The 21,739-nt window shown below is 40.7% G+C and overlaps 1 protein-coding gene across 2 annotated transcripts in view; it reads right to left on the bottom strand.

The window, feature by feature from the left end:
- Positions 1–21,511, bottom strand: part of PCSK2 (proprotein convertase subtilisin/kexin type 2) — a gene marked incomplete at both ends in the record, with an annotated part of 224,750 nt that extends 203,239 nt beyond the window's left edge. For both annotated transcript variants that reach the window (XM_080931075.1, XM_080931076.1), the window contains one exon: positions 21,338–21,511. In XM_080931075.1, coding sequence (XP_080787201.1) covers positions 21,338–21,511 — 174 coding nt within the window. The remainder of the gene's footprint in view (positions 1–21,337) is intronic.
- Positions 21,512–21,739: the final 228 nt, after the last annotated feature.

Here is a 21,739-nt window from a genome sequence, read left to right as displayed (position 1 = left end):
CCTCTCAAATACATGTGAGACATTCTCTAGGACAGACCATATGTTAGGATGCTGAATGGGTGTCAATAAATTTAGAAAGACTAGAAATACAGAATATGCTTTCTGATCACACTTTATAATGATGTTAAAAAAGCAAGCAAAGAAAATCATGTAAGCCAACAATCTGCAATATTAACACTTTATTGCTAAATTATCAATAACTGAGAAAAATTATGAGCTCTTAGAAAATACATTGAGTTGAATAAAACAATAATAAGAATACATTATGGATTTAGGTAAAGCAATGCGTAAAGGAATATTTGTAGTTATAAAATGCCCATTAGAAAATGAAGGATTGGAGATGAGTCTCAGTAGTAGCATGCTTTCCTGGTATGCTTGAAGCCATGGGATCAGTGTCAGTTTCTGGAACACAAGGAGGAGGTGAATGGCAAGGTAGGCAGGGTGGGGATAATGGGGGTATGGAGAACTAAGAAGAGGAGGAAGAGGAGGAAGAGAAGGAAGAGAACAAAGAGAAAGCTCTGGAACCAGTAGCCTAATTTTTCATCTAATGAAACTTGAGAAATAAAATTGAGTCCCAAAAGTCACACAGTGATAATCCTAGCAGGAAAGAGATGGAGGCAGGGGGATCATGAGTTTTCCCTAAGGTTGTATATTTCAAAATCTACCAAAACCAGAGTAAAAACGCAAGTATCCATTTTTACATATCTCAACAACATGAAATGCTGATTGATTAACATTTAAATATTTGCCAACTTGATAGATACCAACTGAATTGGGTCTCTTTGTTCTAAATGTATAAGCAATTTTCATATGTTTATTCGCCATTTAAATTTCTTCTCTTTGAATTTTCTGAATTTTCAAACCTCAAACATGACCATAATAAAATAGTTATTGTTTTATATTTAGCAGTGGATAACAGAAAATAAATATCTAAATGAAAAAATGCCTTATTTCCTTGAGTTTTATGTCAACTTGGAAGTCTGTAACAAGATGTTATCTGTCCATTTATGATGTCAGCCATGGCAGCTTAGATTAGATAGGGGCTCGGCTAGGACATTCTTGAGTAGAGGGCTGGGATCAGGTCTGTGACTATAGCTCAGGCTTTAAGAGCACAGCTAACTTTGCCAGGGGACTGGCATGCAAAAGAAAGACTTTAGAACACTGTAGCTTTTGAGATTTAGTTCCTGTTCATTAAAACCAAATTCTCTAAGGGTATATTTAACATAAATATTTAATGTGCATTTTTTAGGCTCAATGGTTCTTGAATACATTTTCTTCTTAACCCTACTTTTATTGCTTGGGGTAATGTTAAGAATTTGAGTTTTAAAAAGTGGAACAAGGGGAAGAAAGCACTGCTATAATTCCTCTGCCTATGCCAAGTCATATGCTTTTGACTATTGTTGAATGGCACAGGCTTCAATTTTTATTTTTATTTTCTACTAAGTAGGGTAATATAAATCTGAGAATTTTAGCACTAGAAAAGGTCTTGGGGTTAAGTACCAGTGAGTTTTAGAAGTTAAATTTGAATGGAGACAAGGGGAAACTTTCCTTATGGTGGACATGTGGAGGTAATAAAGTTGAGCATCATTTAGGAAACAGCACGTGTGGCTGGTGAGCATCATCGATGGATGACAAAGTTAATGGGGGGGGGGGTTACAACAATAGGCAAATAAAAGGGAACTAGAAGATAGCACGTCGGCCAAGTGACCTAAGTGAATTGCCCTGTGAGGAGATGCTCTTCTCACATTCACATGCCATGATCTCCACGGGAAGGATACTCTCTCCTCTGGGTAAATCTCTAGTGACCAAACTTGATCAGGTGGAAATGTCAGAGAAACTGGCCAAGAGTCTTTGAAGTCATGTTTATGATAGTCCAAGAACATTCCAAATCCAAGGAGATAAAGGAGTCAAGGCAATTAAATATACATATTATAGATCCTGGGTTAGATCCTACATCAGAGAAAAGGACATTTGTAGGACAATTGGAAAATTTTGTCAAAGTCTTAATAATTAGTGCCAATGTGTTCCTGCTGCTTTTACTAGCTGTGTGATGATTATTTAAGATGTCAGCAAGGAGAAGACTAGATTATAGGCCAAACCAAGGGAACTGATTCTCCATGCTATTGTTTATTATTTGTGTTTTTTAAAGAATGGTGGTAAATATAAGTAGTGTCAAAATTTATATTTCAACCACTTTAACATATGAAGATTAGAGCTATTAACTACATTTCACTGTGTAGCCATTGTCAGCCTCCTGTTGTAAAAGCCAGTTCTCCACCCCAAAATAAAACTAAGCCAAGTGTGGTGGTGGAGGCCTGAGAGATTATATTGAGATTTCTGGATTATATTGAGAAAACCTATTGCTAAGAGCAAACAAACAAACTGAAGGTAGGTAGAGCTCAGTGGCAGACCACGTGACTAACACGTGGAAGGTACCACACACACACACACACACACACACACACACACACACATTTACACATGTGTATGGATAGATGTACGCATCTGAACAAAAGAACAAAAGAATAACCTCTGCCACCACAACTGGAAGGGTGAGGGCTCAGGTCTTCTAAGAGTCATAACTATCTCTCCAACTTTATATTTGTGAACAATGATATCAGGATACATTAAACATTAAGATATGAACATCAGTTTCAGTGGACTAGAACTACAGAAAGCATAGACACATGGTGGTGAAAGAAGAAGGGACATGTAGGAAATGAAGTTGATTGTGCTTTAGCAGATGAGAGCTGCAATGACACACAGCTTTGAAAGCTCTGGCGCCTTTCCCGTTGACACAGACGGACCCTTGCAACCTACTCTTTTGAGTAAACAAAGTAGCACATGTAAGTAAGGCATCCAGGAAGATAGAGGCATTTCAGATGTTCACCTGCTAGTGAAAACTGATATCAGATATATTTCAGTTGATTAATTGTCCTGTGCTCACTTCTCTAGATTATTTCCTTCAGTGCCATTTGTGTGTGTTAAAGAGTTGACATGTGGGGCTGGAGAGATGGCTCAGTGGTTAAGAGCACTGACTGCTCTTCCAGAGGTCCTGAGTTCAATTCCTAGCAACCACATGGTGGCTCACAACTACCCATAATGAGAGCTGGTGCCCTCTTCTGGTGTATCTTAGGACAGTGACAGTGTACTTATATATAATAAATAAATAAATCTTTAAAAAAAAGTTGACATGTACAATAAAAATATTTTTATTCTGAGAAATGAAAACAGGTGAAACCCATAGCATCTCAACACCAGGTCTTACTTTCGCAGAGACCCAGAGAGTAAAAACTTTACCATCTTGGCTGCCCCTGGGAGCCTCTTTGGGGGAGAGAACTTTCTATTTGGGAGAATCCTGTGATGGTTAGTAGGCCTGGGTGTCCATAGATGCCCAAGTATGAAAAAAAAATCTGCAGTACCTGGGCAGAACTGAGTGCAGCCGTGCTCTAGGAGGAGGGGATACCAAAGCAGCTAAGACACAGAGCACAGAGGGGCGAGGAGCCAGGAGGTAAGAGGCTGGCCCAAAGGAAGGAACCACTAAGCTTATGTCCAACCCCAGTGGTGACTGAAGACTTTCCTGGTACATATTTTAACTCTGCCTACACCCTTGATCTCATCAAGAAAAGACCCTGGGAGCATGGTAAGGGTTTTACTGGGATGGATAGTGAAGTTCAGAGAGTCACCAGTCTGTGTTACACCAGCCTGTTCTGCTGTGGCAGAGGAGGCTTAAGCCAGTTCATTTTTAGAGAGGGAGAGAGCAGAGTGTGGGCTTTATGTCAGTCCACACATTTTTGTAGTAATTTAAAATTTAAAACATGATTTTAGGCTTACAATACATTTGCAGAAATAATTAGACCCTTAGAGCAGTGCACATTTGTATACACGCACACACATTTTCTATTGTTTTACAACAAGGTCTTCACTCTGTCATCCAAGCTGCCCTAAGATTTATGATACACATTGTAAATTTAAATTTATTGGAGTAATTTGTGAGCACTCTGTAGATGGTATGTGTGTGTCCTAAGAACAAATGGCACATCAAAATAAGAATATTAATACTGAAGTTAGGCATAGTAGAAGTTCTAGCAATCAGCAAGTTGAGGCAGATTGTCATGACTTTGAGGCTAGCCTTAGTTGCAAAGTAGGGCCTGTGTCAACACTCCCCCAAATAAAAAAAGGAAAATTATTACTGACATTTTGTAATATATAGACATCATCAATATATTGACAATTGTCTTCATAATATTTGTGGTGAAAATTAAAACTTGGCACTAAAGTTCAGACCAAGATTACTTACTGCGTAGAGTTATTTTTCTTTTTGTCCAATCTCAAGGAGTTCCTTAGATTGTCTGTCTTTCTTTCCATAACATTCCCACAATTGAAGAGGTCAGGTAATTATTTTATACTGTCCTTCAGTGGGGGTTTGTGTTCCATGTCCTTGTGTTTAGGTTGATGAAAGGTGTCTTAGTGTAGGTATACTCATGATCCAATGCTCGGTCTTCTAAGTTGGTTACTACAGATTCACAGCAGTAGTTATGGCCACACCTGCCTAACAGTAAAACTTACAATCTGAGGACAAGATGCATCTGTGGGCACGTACTGTGCTCCTTGCTCACTTGTTTCTGGAATCCACACACAAAGGTCCGTATAACTGACAAACACAGCCTATTTCAATGGACTCCAAATAGCTATAATTATCCAAATGGGAAGTCATTAGGAGTGGGATACAGAACAAGCGCTTCTGGGTATATTTATTTATTTATCCATTTTCTTTCATTTTGATTTGGGAGGGGAGCATAGGTGGGCAAAGAAAAAGAAAATGGAGGGGGAAGAGATGGACATTTTGTGTACATGCAATGATGCTAAAACTATAAAAGAATATTGTAATTGAAACCACTCAACAAGAGGATACTCTGCTCTCGGCCGAGTGGCATATGGATGCACATAAAATCATATGCTGTCTCATAAAACTCAATCAATGAGAGCAGCACGAGATAATTTCATACAGAAGGCAAGCACGCCACATTATTTAGATGAATAAAGTAAATATGATTTTGCTAGAGGAATGAAAGCTCTGCAGCTTCTTTAAACAGATGTCTTTCATGCACTAAAGCAGCCTCATTACTCGCCGAGTCTCTAGCTCTGTGTCAACACGAGGCCAGGGGAAGCAGAATAGAACTCTACAGCATTCAGCCCCGACTCCTTAGAGGCTTACGTAAGGTTTGTGAGGTCTAAAAAGGTTGTTTTGCATGTAAGGGGACTGAGTGCTGAGAGTTTTCACATCTCAATTCATAGAGCAGGTATTTTAAAAAGTTAAATGTATACATTAGATTAGCTATGTTTACCAACCTACCCAGTGAACTAATAATACGCTTCCGGAATAAAGTTGTATCATCCAGTAGCATTGTCCAGTAGCATCTATCATTGTAAGTGTTCCTTTTTCCCACAGGACTCAACAGAGACTTGTTAATAAAATAATAATGAATGTTCACCCCAAGTTGTACAGAATGAAAAGGTCATTGGTCCAATCCTTGGAGCACATGACTCTAGCCAACCTTGGCCACTTATGGGCCATACCTAAGCATTTGCTCTCCATGAATGATGTCCACTCTGCGACCGTAAAAACCATACTTCCTGTTAACGGAGAATATAGCAGGATGCAACAGCTGAGTTGTTCTTCAATTTAATACGGAGTCTAAACAGCCTGCATGGGATTCAGACTATAAGTAATGCTTAAGAACTGAACATGACATATCAACTAGGTCAGCCAGGTAATGAAGCAAGTAGAGGTGTCTGAGCCCCATGCTCACTAGCCTTTCTTTCCTCCCATCTATCATGTCTGCAGGAAAACTTGGAATGCACATTATTTCTCAGCTGTCTCTCGGGTGGCCTGGCATCTTGGTGATGCTGCTCTGCCCTCCCCACCCTTTAAAAAACATGGCTTTTATTTGATAGTCCGTCTTCTAAGAGATACTTATATGTATTTTGTTCTTAGCTGGATTAAACTTTGTACATATAACTGGCTGCCTCCTACAGCTATTCACTGAGACTTAGGACAGTAATTAATCAAATCATTAGCATCATTGATGCTATCATCCAGTGGCAATGGGATGAAAAATACATAACCTGGCTTCCTAGTAACTCATCTATTAAAAGGGAAGTATTGTCTGCTTTTGAGATGTGATTCTGTAGGACAAACAGAATAGACCAAGTCATAGCCCTCCCTCTTCCCCTGCCCCTATTAGCTCATTGATCATTCTAGGGTTTCCTTTATGTGGCCACTCTGGTAAGCTAAGTGTCATAGAAGGCTAACTTCTCTCTACGTGTGAAATGCAAACTCCTCAGCTTGTTGTGGGAAACTTTTCAGAAATACTACTTGGAGTCTCATTAAGACCCCAAGTTACATTCTTATATATCCTGTAATCTCTTCTATAAATTTCCTTTCATTCCAATCTGTTCAAATTACAAAAGCCACACAAGCCACATGATCTCAAATTGCCTGCTTCATGAAATTTTTCATTGCCTCATACAGAGATTCACGGTGCCTTACTTGCTTGAGAACTCTTTGGGATTCCATAAAGCCTGGCCCTGTGTTTTCTCTAGCTCATGTTCTCTCTGTATCAGCTGCTGTTGATACCCTGCCTCCGTTCCCTTGTCATGAGAACATACCTGTACATGCCAGCGCTTCCCATGCACCTTGCTTCCTATGGGTAGTCTCTTGTGTTCATCACTCATCCCCATGGGGCTGGGAGAAGGGCTACAGATTTGATGTTCTCCAAGGGTCACCCCCAAGCTGAGAGAAATGGTACTGGTTAAAATTGGAAGCTTCCCCACCTTTTAATGGAACTATTCAGAGATGAGGGTGACCATCAGATGGCCCTGGAGGAGAATGCTATGGTGATTATTCCTTTCATGTTCATGTCTCCCTAAATCCATTCTGAGTTAGTTTCCTCTTATCCTGACTCTAAACTTGACTATGCAGTTTTCTTTGGCCAATGAGGCTTAGTAACTGATAGGAGCAAAGGTTCAAAAACAGCATACTGGGACTTGATCTTTTACTATCTTTTTAGAGCCTTTGGTAACTTTAAAGAATTGACCATGTTCTTTGTTTTATTTTATTTAGTTTTTTTGTTTTGTTTGTCTCAAAGTCTAAGTTTCAGCACCCCATGTCATACTTGCTTGCAGGATGTACTCACTACACACATTCCATGAGCTGAACATTCTATCTTTTTCCCTGGTGTGCCTGTGGCTCTTGTTTCCTTGTAACCCCCCACAAGCATTATTTGGGCCTTTCCTTCCTTTTCCAGTTCATTGCCTGGGGTGGTTTTATTTCTGGCCTTGACTGCTGGCTTCAAATTAGTGCTCATGCCTAGCCTCCCTGAAGATGCAATCATGAAGGTACCTTTCAGCTGGATCCTATCCTTCCTCTTTATCCTCGTCCTCTTCTTCAACCTATCCTGTACTTCAACCTATCCTTCCTCTCCATCTTTTCCTTCTTCTTCATCTCATCCTTCCTCCTCTTTATCCCATCCCTCCTCTCACCACAAAGTGCTGCTCTTAGATCACTGAAACAGAGACTTTGAGACAAAGCAAACAAAAGAGATGTTTCAGAAGATTACAGATGGCTTGTTTCCATCTTCTCTTCATGTTTTTGAGCTCTGCCAGATCTTTCTTGCTTCCCACTTTAGTCTTGTCTGATGGTACATGGAAATATGGTCATCAAAAATAAACTAGAATTGATTTTTGGAAATCAACCACCTCCTTAAGTTTGAACTTCTGCCACAAGGAAAGATAGTGGTTGTTATCCAGTGAAGCTGTATTTTTCTTTACAGAAGCCAAGAGCACTCTATATAAAAAAAAAGATAGTATTTGTGAATTACCTTATCACCTCCTCTGTCACCAAGCTCTTGATCAACAATTAAGTCATTTTTGAAGGGAGATCAAAGCACTTATGGGAGGAAATAATGGGGCAAATAGAAGAGCAGGTATTGGAGAAAAGATTATCCAAAGATTGCCTCACCTGGGGATCCACCCCATATGTAGCCACTAAACCCTCGTACTATTACTGATGCCAAATAGTGCTTACTGGAAGGAATCTGATATGGATGTCTCCTCAGAGACTCTGCCAGAGACATACTAATACGGAGGAGGATGCTTGAAGCTAACCATCGGACTGAACACAGGGACCCCAATAAGGAGCTAGAGAAAGAACTGAAGGAGCTGAATGGGTCTGCAACTACATGGGAAGAACAACATTATCAACCAACCAAACCCACCACAGCTCCCAGGAACTAAAACACCAACCACTGAACACACATGGAGAGACCCATAGCTCCAGGTACATATGCAACAGAGGATAGATAGCATTGTCTGGCTTCAATGGGAGGAGAGGACTTTGGTCCAGCCAAGGCTTGTTTTCCCAGTGTAGGGGAATGCCAAGGCACTGAGGTGGGGGTTTGGGAGAGAGAGCACCTTCATGAAGGCAATGGGAGGAGGAAGGGGGATGGGATTGGTGGACAAAGAATAACATCTAAAGTGTAAATACGGAGAATATCTAATTAAAAAAGAGTCATAGAATGTTAGGCCATTAAGAGCAATTAATCAGTGAGAAATCATTTATTTAATACAGGTACAAAATAGGGTAGTCTGATCACCATGTCTCATATGCTTAGTTTTCTTTAATTTTTTTAAATGAATGAATGTATGCATACAAATTGACTTGTTTGTGTTTGTGTGTGTGGAGGAGGAAAGAGGTCAGTTTCAACTGTCTTCTATACTTCATGTTTTGACACAGTGTCTCTCATGTTAGCTAGATTGGCTATTGCTGAGCTTAGGAATCTGCCTGTATTCCAGGACTTCAATTGCAGGCAGACATAACCACATACAGTCTTTCTACATGGTTGTGAGAGATGAACTTAGTCCTCGTACTGTACAGCAAATAATTTACCCATGTATCTTTCATTACTGTAACATCTCCCAAGTACTTGTACATGGTTTTGTGTCAACTTGACACAAGCCGAAGTTATCATAGAGAAAGGAGCCTCAGTTGAGGAAATGTCTCCATGAGATCCAGCTGTAAGGCACTTTCTCAACTAGTGATCAAGGGGGAGGACTCAGCCCATTGTGGGTGGTGCCATCCCTGGGCTAATAGACCTGGGTTCTATAAGAAAGCAGGCTGAGCAAGCCATGGGGAGCAAGCCAGTAAGAGACATCCCTCCATGGCCTCTGCATCAGCTCCTGCTTCCTGACCTGCTTGAGTTCCAGTCCTGGGTTCTTTTGGTGATGAACAGCAATGTGGAAGTGTAAGATGAATAAACCCTTTCCTCCCCAACTTGCTTCTTGGTCATGATTTTTGTGCAGGAATAGAAACCCTGACTAAGACACACCTTTTAACAGACAGGATCAAATGGCAATGCCAAGATTTTAGGTTTCTCCCATCATTTATTTTAATACTTATTGAGTGCTTAGTAAATGTACTGCACTGAGTTAATTACTATGGTTGTTTGGATGAGATTGTTTCCAATTGGTTCATATGCGTTAGTATTTGGTCCCCAGTTGGGAGAACTGTTTGGGAAGGATTAGGAGGAATTGCCTTTTGGAGGAAGTCTATTGGGCTTTGAGAGTATAAAAACTCACGTACTTTCCGGTTCTTTTTGTTTGTTTGTTTTTGTTTTGTTTTGTGCTTACAGCAAAGGATGTGAGTTCTTAGTATTCTGCTCTAGCCACCATACCTCCCTGCCACAATAATGATGGACTCTGGACCTGTAAGTTCAGATAAACCTTTCTTTTAATATGTTGCCTTGGGTCATGATGTTTTAGCACAGAAACGGAGAAGGTAATTAATACACTCACCAAGTGTACTTAGAGAAGAAAAGATTCTTAAGCTGTTTTTCACCAAAGGTAAATCCAACAAGCTGTTGCTGGAATCCCTGAATCTGTGAACAACTTTGTTTAGACATCTAGAATTCATAAAAACTTCAGGAGTAAAATCATGAAATGCAGACCAGGTGAGTCTGAAGTGAATCGATTTGCTCAGCTCAATTAATTGAAATACCCAGCAGCTTATGAGGCCAATCACTCTCAGGAATAACACTTTGTTTAGTTTGATGTCTCCTTGATCCTGAAAAACTAGCCCAGTGATTCCAAAGCACAGCTGATAAGCAACTGGATTCAATGTCCATTGAACATTGTCTTAGTTATTTTTCTATTGCTGTGATAAAACACTATGACCAAAGTAACTTAGAAAATAAAGCATTTAATTGAGGTTACAATGTCAGAGGACTAGAGTTCATGATGCTTGGAATAAAGGTTTGGTGGAAGAAACAGCTGAGAGATCACATCTGGATCCACCAGGAGGAACTAGTGAGCACACTGGCAAAGGGTTCACTTCCTTCATAAGGCCACACCTTCTAATCCTTCCCAAAAAGTTCTGCTGGGGATTAAATAGTCAAACATATGACTCTGTGGAGGACTCATTCTCATTCAAGGCACCATACAAAAACTCAATTACACAACTAATACACTAGGCATGGTAGCCCATTCCTGGAATCTCAGCACTTGGGAGTCCAAAGCAGGAGGATTATTGTTAGTTTGAGGGTACTATGAGGTACATAGTGAGTAGCCAGCCTGGACTATATAGAGAACTCATACCTCAAAACCAAGTCAAAACAAACAATACAAACAGTAACCAAAATAAAAAATCCAAAGAGGTACAAAGAATTGAAAACCCCCTGCAAAATAAGCCAGGAAACAAATAAGACAACATAAATATATTTAATCTCCTTTTTATCACGTGTAAAATAAAAATTAAAACCAATATTTTTCTAAAAAATATATCTTCTTGCTCAACAGGCTGTAATTCTATAATTGCCGTTATTATTTATGAAAATGTAAACAACTCTGGATAAGCCAGCTAGAATAATACAGACTCAGTTAGTGAGGAATGTCATAATATTTTGGTGGAATAGCAATCTGCCAGTGGTGTGACAAGTATTTAGAAATCATTGTTCATAAGAGTCATTCTAATGACAGCAAATCACACTGCCTCCACTCCCCCACCACCAGCTTCTTGAAGGAACTGTTGGCATTTAGAGCCTCCACTTGCTTTGACCTCTTGTATCTAACCTTCCTTTTCAAGGCTCCTGCTCAGAGTGCATATCAACGCCTTCATCTTTACATATTCTGAGAACTTGCCACTCCTAGGCTGGAGAAACTATTGGCCCTCAGTAAGTGTGGAGGTGACCTTGTTCCAGACAGTGTCACAGACAGGACAAACGTTGAGGTCTGCAGTGCAATCCCAGAGAGCTCTGGTTATTCCAGAGTCTGTACTTCTGTATTTTTCCACTACACCCAATATGAAAGATTATTTAGAAATCAACTCTATGAAATTATTAAGTTTTTCTCTTCAGCTAACTTCTGTGTCAAAGCAATGTTCCCAAAGCATTATGGGTCTTGTGTCAGGTCTCTATGCAATTACCAACAGCAGTGTCCAAATTTTGACTCCTTTTCCATCCCACTTTCTCTTCTCTTAGCCCAAATGTTGACTTTAATTTTTGGAAATAATTTGAAATAATAAAAAACTCCTAAACTGATGTTCATATTGGTTTATCTTGTCACTTTGTCAAATATCTTGACAGAAGCAGCTTAGGGGAGAAAGGGCTCATTTTGGTTCTTGATCTCAGGAAATACAGTCCATTGGCAACAGGGGAACATGAGTCAGCTGCTCTTTACATCCTGGTGAGTCAGGACTCACAACAGAAGCAAGAATGAGTTAAAACCCTCTAAGGCCCACCCCAGTGCCCCACACCCACTAATTAGGCACCATGTCTCAAGGGTTCTACAGCCTCTCAAAGCAATTCCATCATCTAGGACCAAGTGCCAAAACCCAAGTTTGTTGGGGACATCTCATGTCCAGACAACAGCAATACCATCACCACCTTCCTCTGTAGCTGTATTTGGTTTTGCATTTACCACAGACCTTTTTTTTTTTTTTTTTTTTTCTGTGTAAAGTTCTCCACTTTACTACTGTTAAACACTAAGTTGAGAATTCTAGGGAAACAAAAAATGTTCCAGTGGCACACTTGATAGTTATCAATTGCTTAACAAATAGAACTTCACTGTCTGTCTCTCCCCTTTTAACCCTTTAATCTCAAAGTGAGGACAATTTTCTTTTTATGCTTAGGCTGCTATTCTTGTTTCCCAATAAAACTGAAAAATTTAAGGAGAATGAGCATCTGGGCTTGAAGTCTAGCAAAATGGTTAGTAGTGTGTTTCAGACACACTACTAATTTCTGATAGAATAAACGTAAGAAATACAGTGCATCATGGCTTTGTGTAGAATGTTAACATGTATGTATGATACGATACAGAAGGGACCTGTGTAACAAACTGATTAGAATAAGCCATAAGCTAGGGGGAGGTCCTAGAATTCTAATTCTCCCATGTTGCAAATCACTGAGTCTTTACTCATTACAATTTGAAATACATAATTAAATAATTAAATAGGAAATTAAATAGATATTTACATAATCTCTCTCCTCAACACATAATAACTAACTCATAAATTGTATATACATATTTTTCTCAAGTTCAGGGAAAATTATTAGAAACTATCTTTTTATGGCAAACTTATTTGAAGCATGATAATTTAGTTTTTAATCAGATGGTTGAAAACTTAGCGACAGTATGTATGATGTGAGTTCACCTCTGTAAGTAGTCTGCTGATTTCTCTTTTCTCCTACCTATTCCTATAAAGATGTCTTTGTTGAAATGCTGCCGATGGCCATTTGTAATAATTGGGATTGTGTGCTTCTCATGGTGCTCCCTTTTCTTGGCACCTTAGAAGATAATGAAATTGGAAAACATAAATGGATGAGTGTGGGATTTGATGTCAGTATTAGAGCTGTGAGGACTGACCCAGATCTTGCCCTTCTCTCTCTGTCCTTTTCGAGCCCTCAGTTTTCAGTTCAAGTCAGACTTTGTGCCAGTTTTGCAAACACTGTATGAGGGCTTGTTTCACTTGGGCTATGCTCATCAGATAATTTCACCACACCACACTCCCTAAAACATTGTGGTCAAATTAGCTTTGGATTAAAATCTCTGGACTAATCAGACAGATCAATGCCATGATTTTTGTATTAGTTTCACCTGTTCATACACATCAAGATGGCAGCATTAATTCAGGTGTGCTCTCTCGATTCCTTATCCATTTGAGCTTATAAACCAGGATTTACAGCCAACGCACTCCAACAGAGAAAGTCAACTATAATTGACTTTTTCTTTTTACTCTCACAGTAAAAAACTTTATTTAAATTGAAAACAAAACTGTGTAAGTTCAGTAAAATTTTTTTCTTCCAAATAATAGATATGAGCACCAGTGTGAGATGAAACAGCTTAAACCTTTCCCCCAGACATTTTTGGTAAAACCTGGCTTTTTTTTTTTTTTTTTTTTTGAGAAGCTATAGATCAAAGTAGAATCATAGCAAACTCAGCTGTGGCCGCGGTCATCACCGTCCTCACTGTCATCACCGTGTTCCACAGAATGACCTACAGCCTTAAGAGCCCCTGAAATATATCTAGACTTTCAGTTTCATTCAGTTAAGGAAAGAAGCACCATCCTCTCTTGCTCTATGTTCAGTCATACTTTAATCACAGACTAAATTTCTTTTTTCTGTCCAAAGATGTCCTCCATTTCACTCCAGCTAATTCCTAAGCTTGGAATTGTGGGGAAACAGGAAAGTGCCAATGGCTAACTTGATGGTTGTCAATTGCTTTTGCTTCCTGGCTTTACTCTTTTTTATGGAGAAAAGGATCCTATAGGGGTAGGTTCTTTTTGGAACCACACTTCTTCCAGCACATTCTTTTTGTGCTTACACCCAAATTATCACCTTGTGGCCCAAGAGTTTCGTCACTGAAGAAGAGTACACTAAGCATCTGTGATGTGTAGCATCATCGGGTGCAATAGGAGGACAGAGCTTGGAAAGAGTTTTATGTTATTTCTAGAGAAAACAAATTAAAAAAATATTAGCGAGTTCACTGACAATATGAGATAAGGACATCGGACAGGAGCTCTGAAAGGCTTTGGGAGATTATTTCTGTTGTGGTTTGGCTTGGTTTACCTGTAAGGTTAGAGGCTGAGTCTAGCAATATAAAAGTGGGGATATTTGTTGATAGCATGTTACCCTGGGAAATGCCAATATTTGCCTGGGTGGTGCTGACTGCTCTAAAGATAAGCCCCCAAATCTCAGTGTCCTACTAGATCATTTCAGCTCTCACCCATCAAAAATCTTCTGGGTCAGCAACCAGAAATCGGAACTCCTTCCATTTTGTGACTATGTTACTGTCATAGTTTGGCTTTCAAAGTTGCTCTTCTCAATCATTTAGCCCCAGAAGAAAAGGAGTATAAATCATTTGGTAGATTTTTTTTTAATGCATCAGGCATGAGACAAGGATACATTATTTCTGCTTACACAGGATGGGTTAGAAATGTTACACGATGACAGCTGTCTATAGCACACACTGGAAGACGTACATTTACTGGAGCTCAAAGAAAGGGGGATGCGAGTTTGAAAATTAAGGTTTCAGCTGCTCCTATAGGTTACTTTCTGGAAACTGGGTCTCCACTGACCTGGGTTAGCTACTTCATGGAAATAATTCTTCTATCTAAGGCAGTCAGAATAGCCAGCAGCAACAATTACCATGGTCTATGATAAACCTACTTCATGGATATCTTGGATACAGGCCATTTTATGGACTATTGATAGTCCACAGATAGGTTGTTATTGAGCTGTGGCTTATTTTTCCCCAATCTACTGCATGTCTTGTGAAAGTTCAGCACATGACTGCTTCCTTGTGTAAAAGGGTGCTACTGTGCCACTGTCTGATTATTAAAACTACCAATAAAAGATGCCTAATTGTATGCAGCCAGTGCTGTGCTCAGATCCTATGCACAGTACATTTGTTTGTACAGAGTAATATTTTAAATAATGTTTTTAATTTTTGCAAATATTATACATGCACACAATGAAATATGATTATATCTACTTCCCATTTCTTCTCTTCCAATTCTCTGAATATTCCCCAAAACTCCCCTGCCGTCCTCATAGATTTTTTTTGTTTGTGATAACTCATTAAACCCAGTTAGTGCTGTCCGTAAGTACATGTGTGTGGGGCCACCCATTGGTGAGTAAGAAACCTACCAGAGGTTACATCTTCAAAAAGGATGATTTTCCTGACCCCAGCAACTGCCAATCCACTGACAATAGCTCCTCTGTTAAGGAATAAAGGCCTGGAGATTATCTACTAGGTCTGTAATAAAATTTGCGATGGCTTGATCTCGTATAGGTCTCATACAAGTAATCACAACCATTATGGGCTCAGGATTGTGACATTTCACAGCACTTCTTCCCATCATTTGTCTCTTGCATTCTCCCCACCTCCTTCCATGACATTCTCTGAGCCTCAGTGATGGTTGGGTTAAAACAGATGTCTCGTTTAAGGCTGAGCATGCAGTCTCTCATTCTTAACCCTCTGAACAGTTATGAATGGATGCTGAATGAAAGAGTATCCAAATCACAACATGTGAGACATTCCACTATAGGTGTTTATCGGGCATCAGGTAAAGCTGCAGTGGGAATTAGAAGGTGGTATGACCACACACCTGGCAGAGTGGTTGAGAGTGAAGAGGTGTGAGATATCAAAGGTGGGGGAAGGGAGCTGAGTAACTGGAACCCTGTGCACTGATGGTTGGATGTAAAATGTCATAATTGTGTTGAGAGACCTTGTGGCTGCTTGGCTGTTGTAGGCAAAGTTCTGAGATGTACCCCAAGACTTCTGTTTCCTACTGCTGATACCCTTTATGATCTCCTTCCTTGAGTAACACAGTAGGGGGTGGGGCTGTAAATAGATAGATTTCACTTCTGTGACTAGATTACAAAGTTTAGGAGGTAGTAATCAAATATATGTAGGCTTCCAAATCAGTTGGTTTTCATAAAAAAAAAATCAGAAGAGAAATTCTCATGGTGGTCTTAAGACCATCAGGTTGACCTAAGAAAGGAACAGAGCCTTTCCAAACAGAAGGTATTTGAATGGCTACAGTGTGTGAAGGCCTGTGGAGGGAGACTGCTGTGAGACAATGACAGTGGCCTCTAGGGGCATACTCTTGATCCAAACATCAGCCAACGAGGAAACAAAGATTTCAGGTCTACATCCATGGGGAAGAAAATGCTTCTAAAAATCTGGGTGTACCTGTAAACAATTTATTTATTGATCATGTTTCTAGGTGAGGGCATAGCTGGCTGATGCTTTAATTTTGTCTTTTGAGGACATTAGCAAAGGTCTTTACTAAAACCTACCAGACTCAATGCAGTTCTACAGGATGCACATTTATAGGGATTTGTTACACAGTGTTCCAGAATGCTTTCTGTCACTGTGATAAACACCACCATCAAAGGAAGGCAATGGTTAATTCTGCCTACAATTCCAGGTCACAGCCCACCTTCAGGGACATGAAGGAAGGAGCTCAAAACTACTGGAGAAACACTGCTTATTGGCAAGCTTTCTTATACAACTTAGTAATATGTTGGGGGTGGCACCTTCGATTGTGGGCTGGACCTTCCCACATCAATCAAACATTAAGACAATTCCAACAGAATTGGCAATAGGCCAATCTGATCTGGGAAGTTTCATCATTTGAAACTTACTCTTTCTGGATGACGCTTATTTGTGTCAAGTTGGCAAGAAAAACTCACCTGACACATGGCAATAGAAATCTAATGCTACTTTCTAAACACAAGTGTATGCATCAATCATGGACTCCAGTTTAGTAATTTCTCACAGAAAGGCACATTCATATCTAACCAAATACATGCACTGCTGCCCATTAGTATCTACTGGGAGCTTGTGTCAGCATCCCTGGCACCTAACTTCCAAATGTTTTTTCTCTTATATATTATATATAAAATTGTATGTAGTCCATACACATACTTTCGTAAGTACTATAAATAATCTATTCTTACTTATAGCTCCCAGCACAGTGTAAATGCCGTGTAAATAGTAAACAAACTGTTTGAAGGAAGCAACAAGCTATGGAATATCTGTTCAGTATGGATACACCTTGGGTCTTTTCATCCACTCCTGGCTGAGTCTGCACATATGAAGCCACCTGGATATGGAGTACCAGCTGGACTGTGGTATCCTCAAAGTGATATGTGTATGTGTGCAAACTCAGAAGTACCCCGGAAGCAGTAGGGAGCCTTGGAGTTTCTGATAATAATTGTTTCTTGACTCCAGTGCCCATGATACAGTGTACTCATTTTGTGAAAATAGTAAACTATGTTCTTTCATATGTTAAATTATATATCCACAAAGTACAATGATCCAAAATTTATTTTTATCACCTGCTAGCACCGTTACTAGCAGATCACCTTTAGAATTAAAATATCCTTGCACATGTAAAAATGGTCACACTATGTTATCTGTGAAAACATCACAGTGTTAGCTCTCCATCCATAAAAATCCAAACCTAAAACAAAAAATGGTCTAACAATGTTTAAAATATTAACTCTTGAAAGAACTTAACTCTTTTCTTATTTTGCTCAATATTCTCACCATACATAATTGGCTTAAACTGTGATACGGGATTTATTATTTTGATAAGTAATTTTTACTTCCATTTCAGAAGAGTCAAAAATAGTGTTCTAAGAAGTGGGAGGTGCTATTTGAAGCCAGCTTTGTCACCACTGAGTTCTTTGTATGTAGCATCTTAGATGGACATGGTTTTGGGTGAGGATCAGGTCAAAATAAAACAGAAAAAAAACCTAGATAGGTATTTTACTCTATTTCCTAGAGAAAACACAAGCATTTGCTTTTTACCTCATCTTATCATGATAAAATTATTAAATCATGAACAAAACCTTTCCCAGGATTTTATGCCCAGTGCAGCATGTGGCATGAGGGTTAGGACGGGGCAGAGTCATTTGGTTCAGGTCTTCTGAAAAGGCATACAGGGATGCAGAGTAGTGAAAGACACATTCATGTATCAAGAGCAAACAAATGCTACTTAGAGCACAGATAAAAAAGAAAGAAAAGGCAAGAAACATTGCTTTTTAAAATTTTCAAAATGGTACCTCCAAAGCAAGGTTTTGGCAATCAGGGGTTGCTTCCTAGAGACAGCTACTAATCAAGTGAAATTGAATTTATATTTGAGTTATTTCCTTTGCCAATATAAGGTAGGTACTTAATATCTTAGAGCTGTGAATTTTATCTCAAGGTTAATACTGACAATTCTACTTATTTTGTGAGGTTGGGATGAGAGACCCTCATCTGCATCCCTGCCCCTTCCTATGTATGAATAACCATGTATATATATGAATCTTTCATAGCTGACACTGAACTGGAGAAGATTAGAAGGGCTGCTAAGGCTTGGAGCAACCACAGGGAAGGATGTCTTAGGCTTTAAAATGTAAAATACATCATAAAAGGTTGGGACAAGCTGAGAGCAGTACAGCAGGACCAAGGGACAGTCACAAGAATACGTTCTCTAAAGGCTGGTGAGTACAACGGTTTGCCAGGAGGTAAGGCAAGGAAGCCAGGAATACTGAGGATGTCGGCTCTGAGTGCTTGACTTCCCATGAGTGACTGTGAATAGGACAGAGGACAGCAGCTGTTCCTTGTGGACTGCCGGGAGAAGGAAAGGATGGCTATAGCACCAGGCAAGATTTAAGTCCAGGTCCTGAAGGATCAACAGCATGTGGATCCAAAGAAAAAGAGGGCTCATTGAAGAGGCTCTTTGTGCACTGGGCCTCGATGCTTCTTCAGGCAGAAATACCTGATCATACACAGATTAGCCCTTGAATATGCATCAGGGCAAAAGTCTAGGATATACTTAGGAGGTACTATCTGAGAGGACGAGGAGAGGAAAAAAGAGACACCAAATCAAAAGCCTGTTGTTCTTCAGAGGCAGGAATTGCAGCTTGATATTCCAATTCAAAAATCAGCAACCTCCTCTCCAAGAAAGAAGTAATGGGAAGAAATAGTCAACCCCAAAGTACATGTATCCTTTGGTTCAAAGTCTGCCCAAATTGCCAATAAACCGTAAGATTATCTCTATACTTCATAGCTTCAATCTCGCCATTACAACGGTTAAGCGCTCATTGAGTTATTTATTGCCATTAGGAGAAAAAAAAACATATTGGAAAATTGACGAGGTTAGCCATTAGCAGGCTTGGCTATACCTACCTTTGATTAAGTTTTTAGCATCAGATCCCAAGGATGTGTTTTCAAGAGGGAAAGAAAGGAGATGGAAAACCACTGCAGCAGACAGAGTCTGCCTTCCCTGTTAGAAAGGGCTAACACAGAAGGCACCCACAGGTAGGGTTACACGGCTACAGAAGAATTAAAGATCTTGCTACCTCCTCCCTTCCTAGAGTAGCCCCAAAAGTCCCATCAACGCCTAGCAAGGGTTTTCTAGAAAAAAAAATTCTTGCTGTTTTTGAGGTTAAATAAGAATGTATTTAAGCGGGTTGGAGAGAGAACTCAAGAGTTAAGGGTGCATACAGTTCTGAGGGTTCACGTGAAGCAGTTCACAACCTTCTGGAATGCGGGCTCCGGCTTCTGCCTGCCTATATACACGCGCACACAAGCGCGCACGCACGCACGCACGCACACACGCGCGCGCGCACAAACGATAATGAAATAATTTTTTTTTTTCAAAAGGGAAAGTATGCAACGTTTCTGACACACAGAAGTTCTCACTGTCAGATATCGGCTAACTATAATCATTCATAGCTAATGGCACTGGGACTCTAGATTTTGCCAGTATTTTTTGGGAGGGGGAGTGAGGTCAAGTGGGGTATCCGCTTGTTTTCAGGGTTGGGTGTCTTTTGAAAACAGTCTCTGTGGGGCAGGGGGGGCAGCAGACTGCTCTACCAGCAGGAGCCAGGTCTCCCCTGCTCCTCCCACACTTCTTGGGAGCAACTAGTTCTCTCTGTGTGAGACCCGCCCGCGCGCCACCCGCAGCTTCTTCCAGGACCTCTGTGAAACTTGCTGCCAAATGCAGCTGAGGTAGAATACGCGCTGCTAGCCTAGTAAGTGTAGGCGGGAGAGCCCTGCGCTCCTGAAGGAGTAGACCTAGTGGCTGGGAACCCAGCAAAAGGCATAGGAAGTTCTAACAGAGGAGACCAGCCTGTGCTGCCCTTCCAGGGAGCCTCGTTTCTTGCTGGATCAGGAGGGAGAAGACGGCCCACGGGTACCAAGCTGCATTCTTTGACCTTCTGTTTCCCTCAGTCTGGCTTCTCCTTGCATCCCTCTCCCCTAGCGGTGCCAGGTTCCCTAGGGACACTCCAGATCTGGGATATAGATATTTCACAGGAAGAACAAACAGGTCAGGCATGCTCCCCGCCAAATGTATGCTTCTCCTCTGTTCACCCGAGGAATACCTTAACTTCTCCAGGGGTTGCCAGAGGCACCCAAAGCTCGAAACCTTCTCCAAACAGTTCAACTTAGACAACTTCTTCGAATGGGGATCCCCTTGCTCTTTGGGGAAAACCATGCGGGCTCCCCACACACCAGGAGAGGACACCTCGACTTTTCTTTGGGGAATCCCCCTCAGACTCTATCTCTCTTGGCAGTGTGGTGTCCTACAGAAGCAAATTAAGAACTCTAAACAGGATTGAGATTCGGGAGTGGGAGGTCGTGGGCAGGGGCCACGCACAAGTTCAGCACTCGTTTTAGACAGAGAACTCCGTCCATGTTTCCAAGTCAGAAAGCTCTTGTCCGCTGGACAAAAAAAAAAAAAAAAAAAAAAAAAAAAAAAAAAAAAAAAAAAAAAAAAGCAGGGACTAAAGTTGCTGGGAAAGAAGTCCTCTAGGTGTGGGTCGGAAAACTGAGGTGAATTGCAACGCTCAATCTTTGAAACACGTCAGTGGGAAACTATTCTTTCTCTGGGGCGTGGGGGGCTGGGAGACTTCCCTGGCAAAGCAGCCGTCAAGCCCAGCTGCTTTGGACTCTCCCTCTGTCCCTAGGCAGCCTAGAGAACTTGGTACCTCGGACAGCAGCCGGGGCGCACAGCATCCTTTGCAAGGCGCGGTCCTATTTTTGCCCCCATCAAGTCAAACACCAACAAATTATTTCTCTGACCTTTCTAATACAGATGAAGGACATTTTAATTACATAACCCATGAAAGATCACCGGAGGCAATGTCGTGTTTGAGAACCGATGGCAGAATAGCTGCATAGCATAAAAAAGGGAAAACTTGCAAATCTGCAACCAGATTGCGCAAGGCTGTCCCTCCTCTGGAAACAACATGTGAAATGCGTGGGGGAAAAAAAATCTTACCTTTCGGACTCCAAAGCCGTGTTCTGCTGCAACTTGGCGAGCCTCTTCCTCTCCGTCTTTATGCAACTCCACAAGAAAATGATTTGTGAAGACGGGTCTCTCAGCAGACGCAAAAACCATGACACAGAAGAGGAGCCCGGCCGCCTTCCACTGGGATCCACAACCGCCCTCCATCCTTTTTTTGGGAGCGAAAAGTGGAGCTAGGAGGCGCGCAGGGTGGTGGAGCAGGGGACGAAGAGGGAAGATACAAATAAAAAATAGGTATGTAGTTTTTGTTTCTGTTTTGCTTTAAAAAAAAAATCTTTGTATAGCAAAAGAGGCAGAAGAGAAGCTTGGCAAGCTTGGCAAACAGCAAATCTGTGCGCTGTCCACCAGCAGCTGGCTACCAGGGAAGCCGTGGAG

The sequence above is a fragment of the Micromys minutus genome, assembly GCF_963924665.1.
Source record: "Micromys minutus genome assembly, chromosome: 17".
Classification (NCBI taxonomy): Eukaryota; Metazoa; Chordata; class Mammalia; order Rodentia; family Muridae; genus Micromys; species Micromys minutus.
This window is presented reverse-complemented; position numbering and strand designations above follow the sequence as displayed.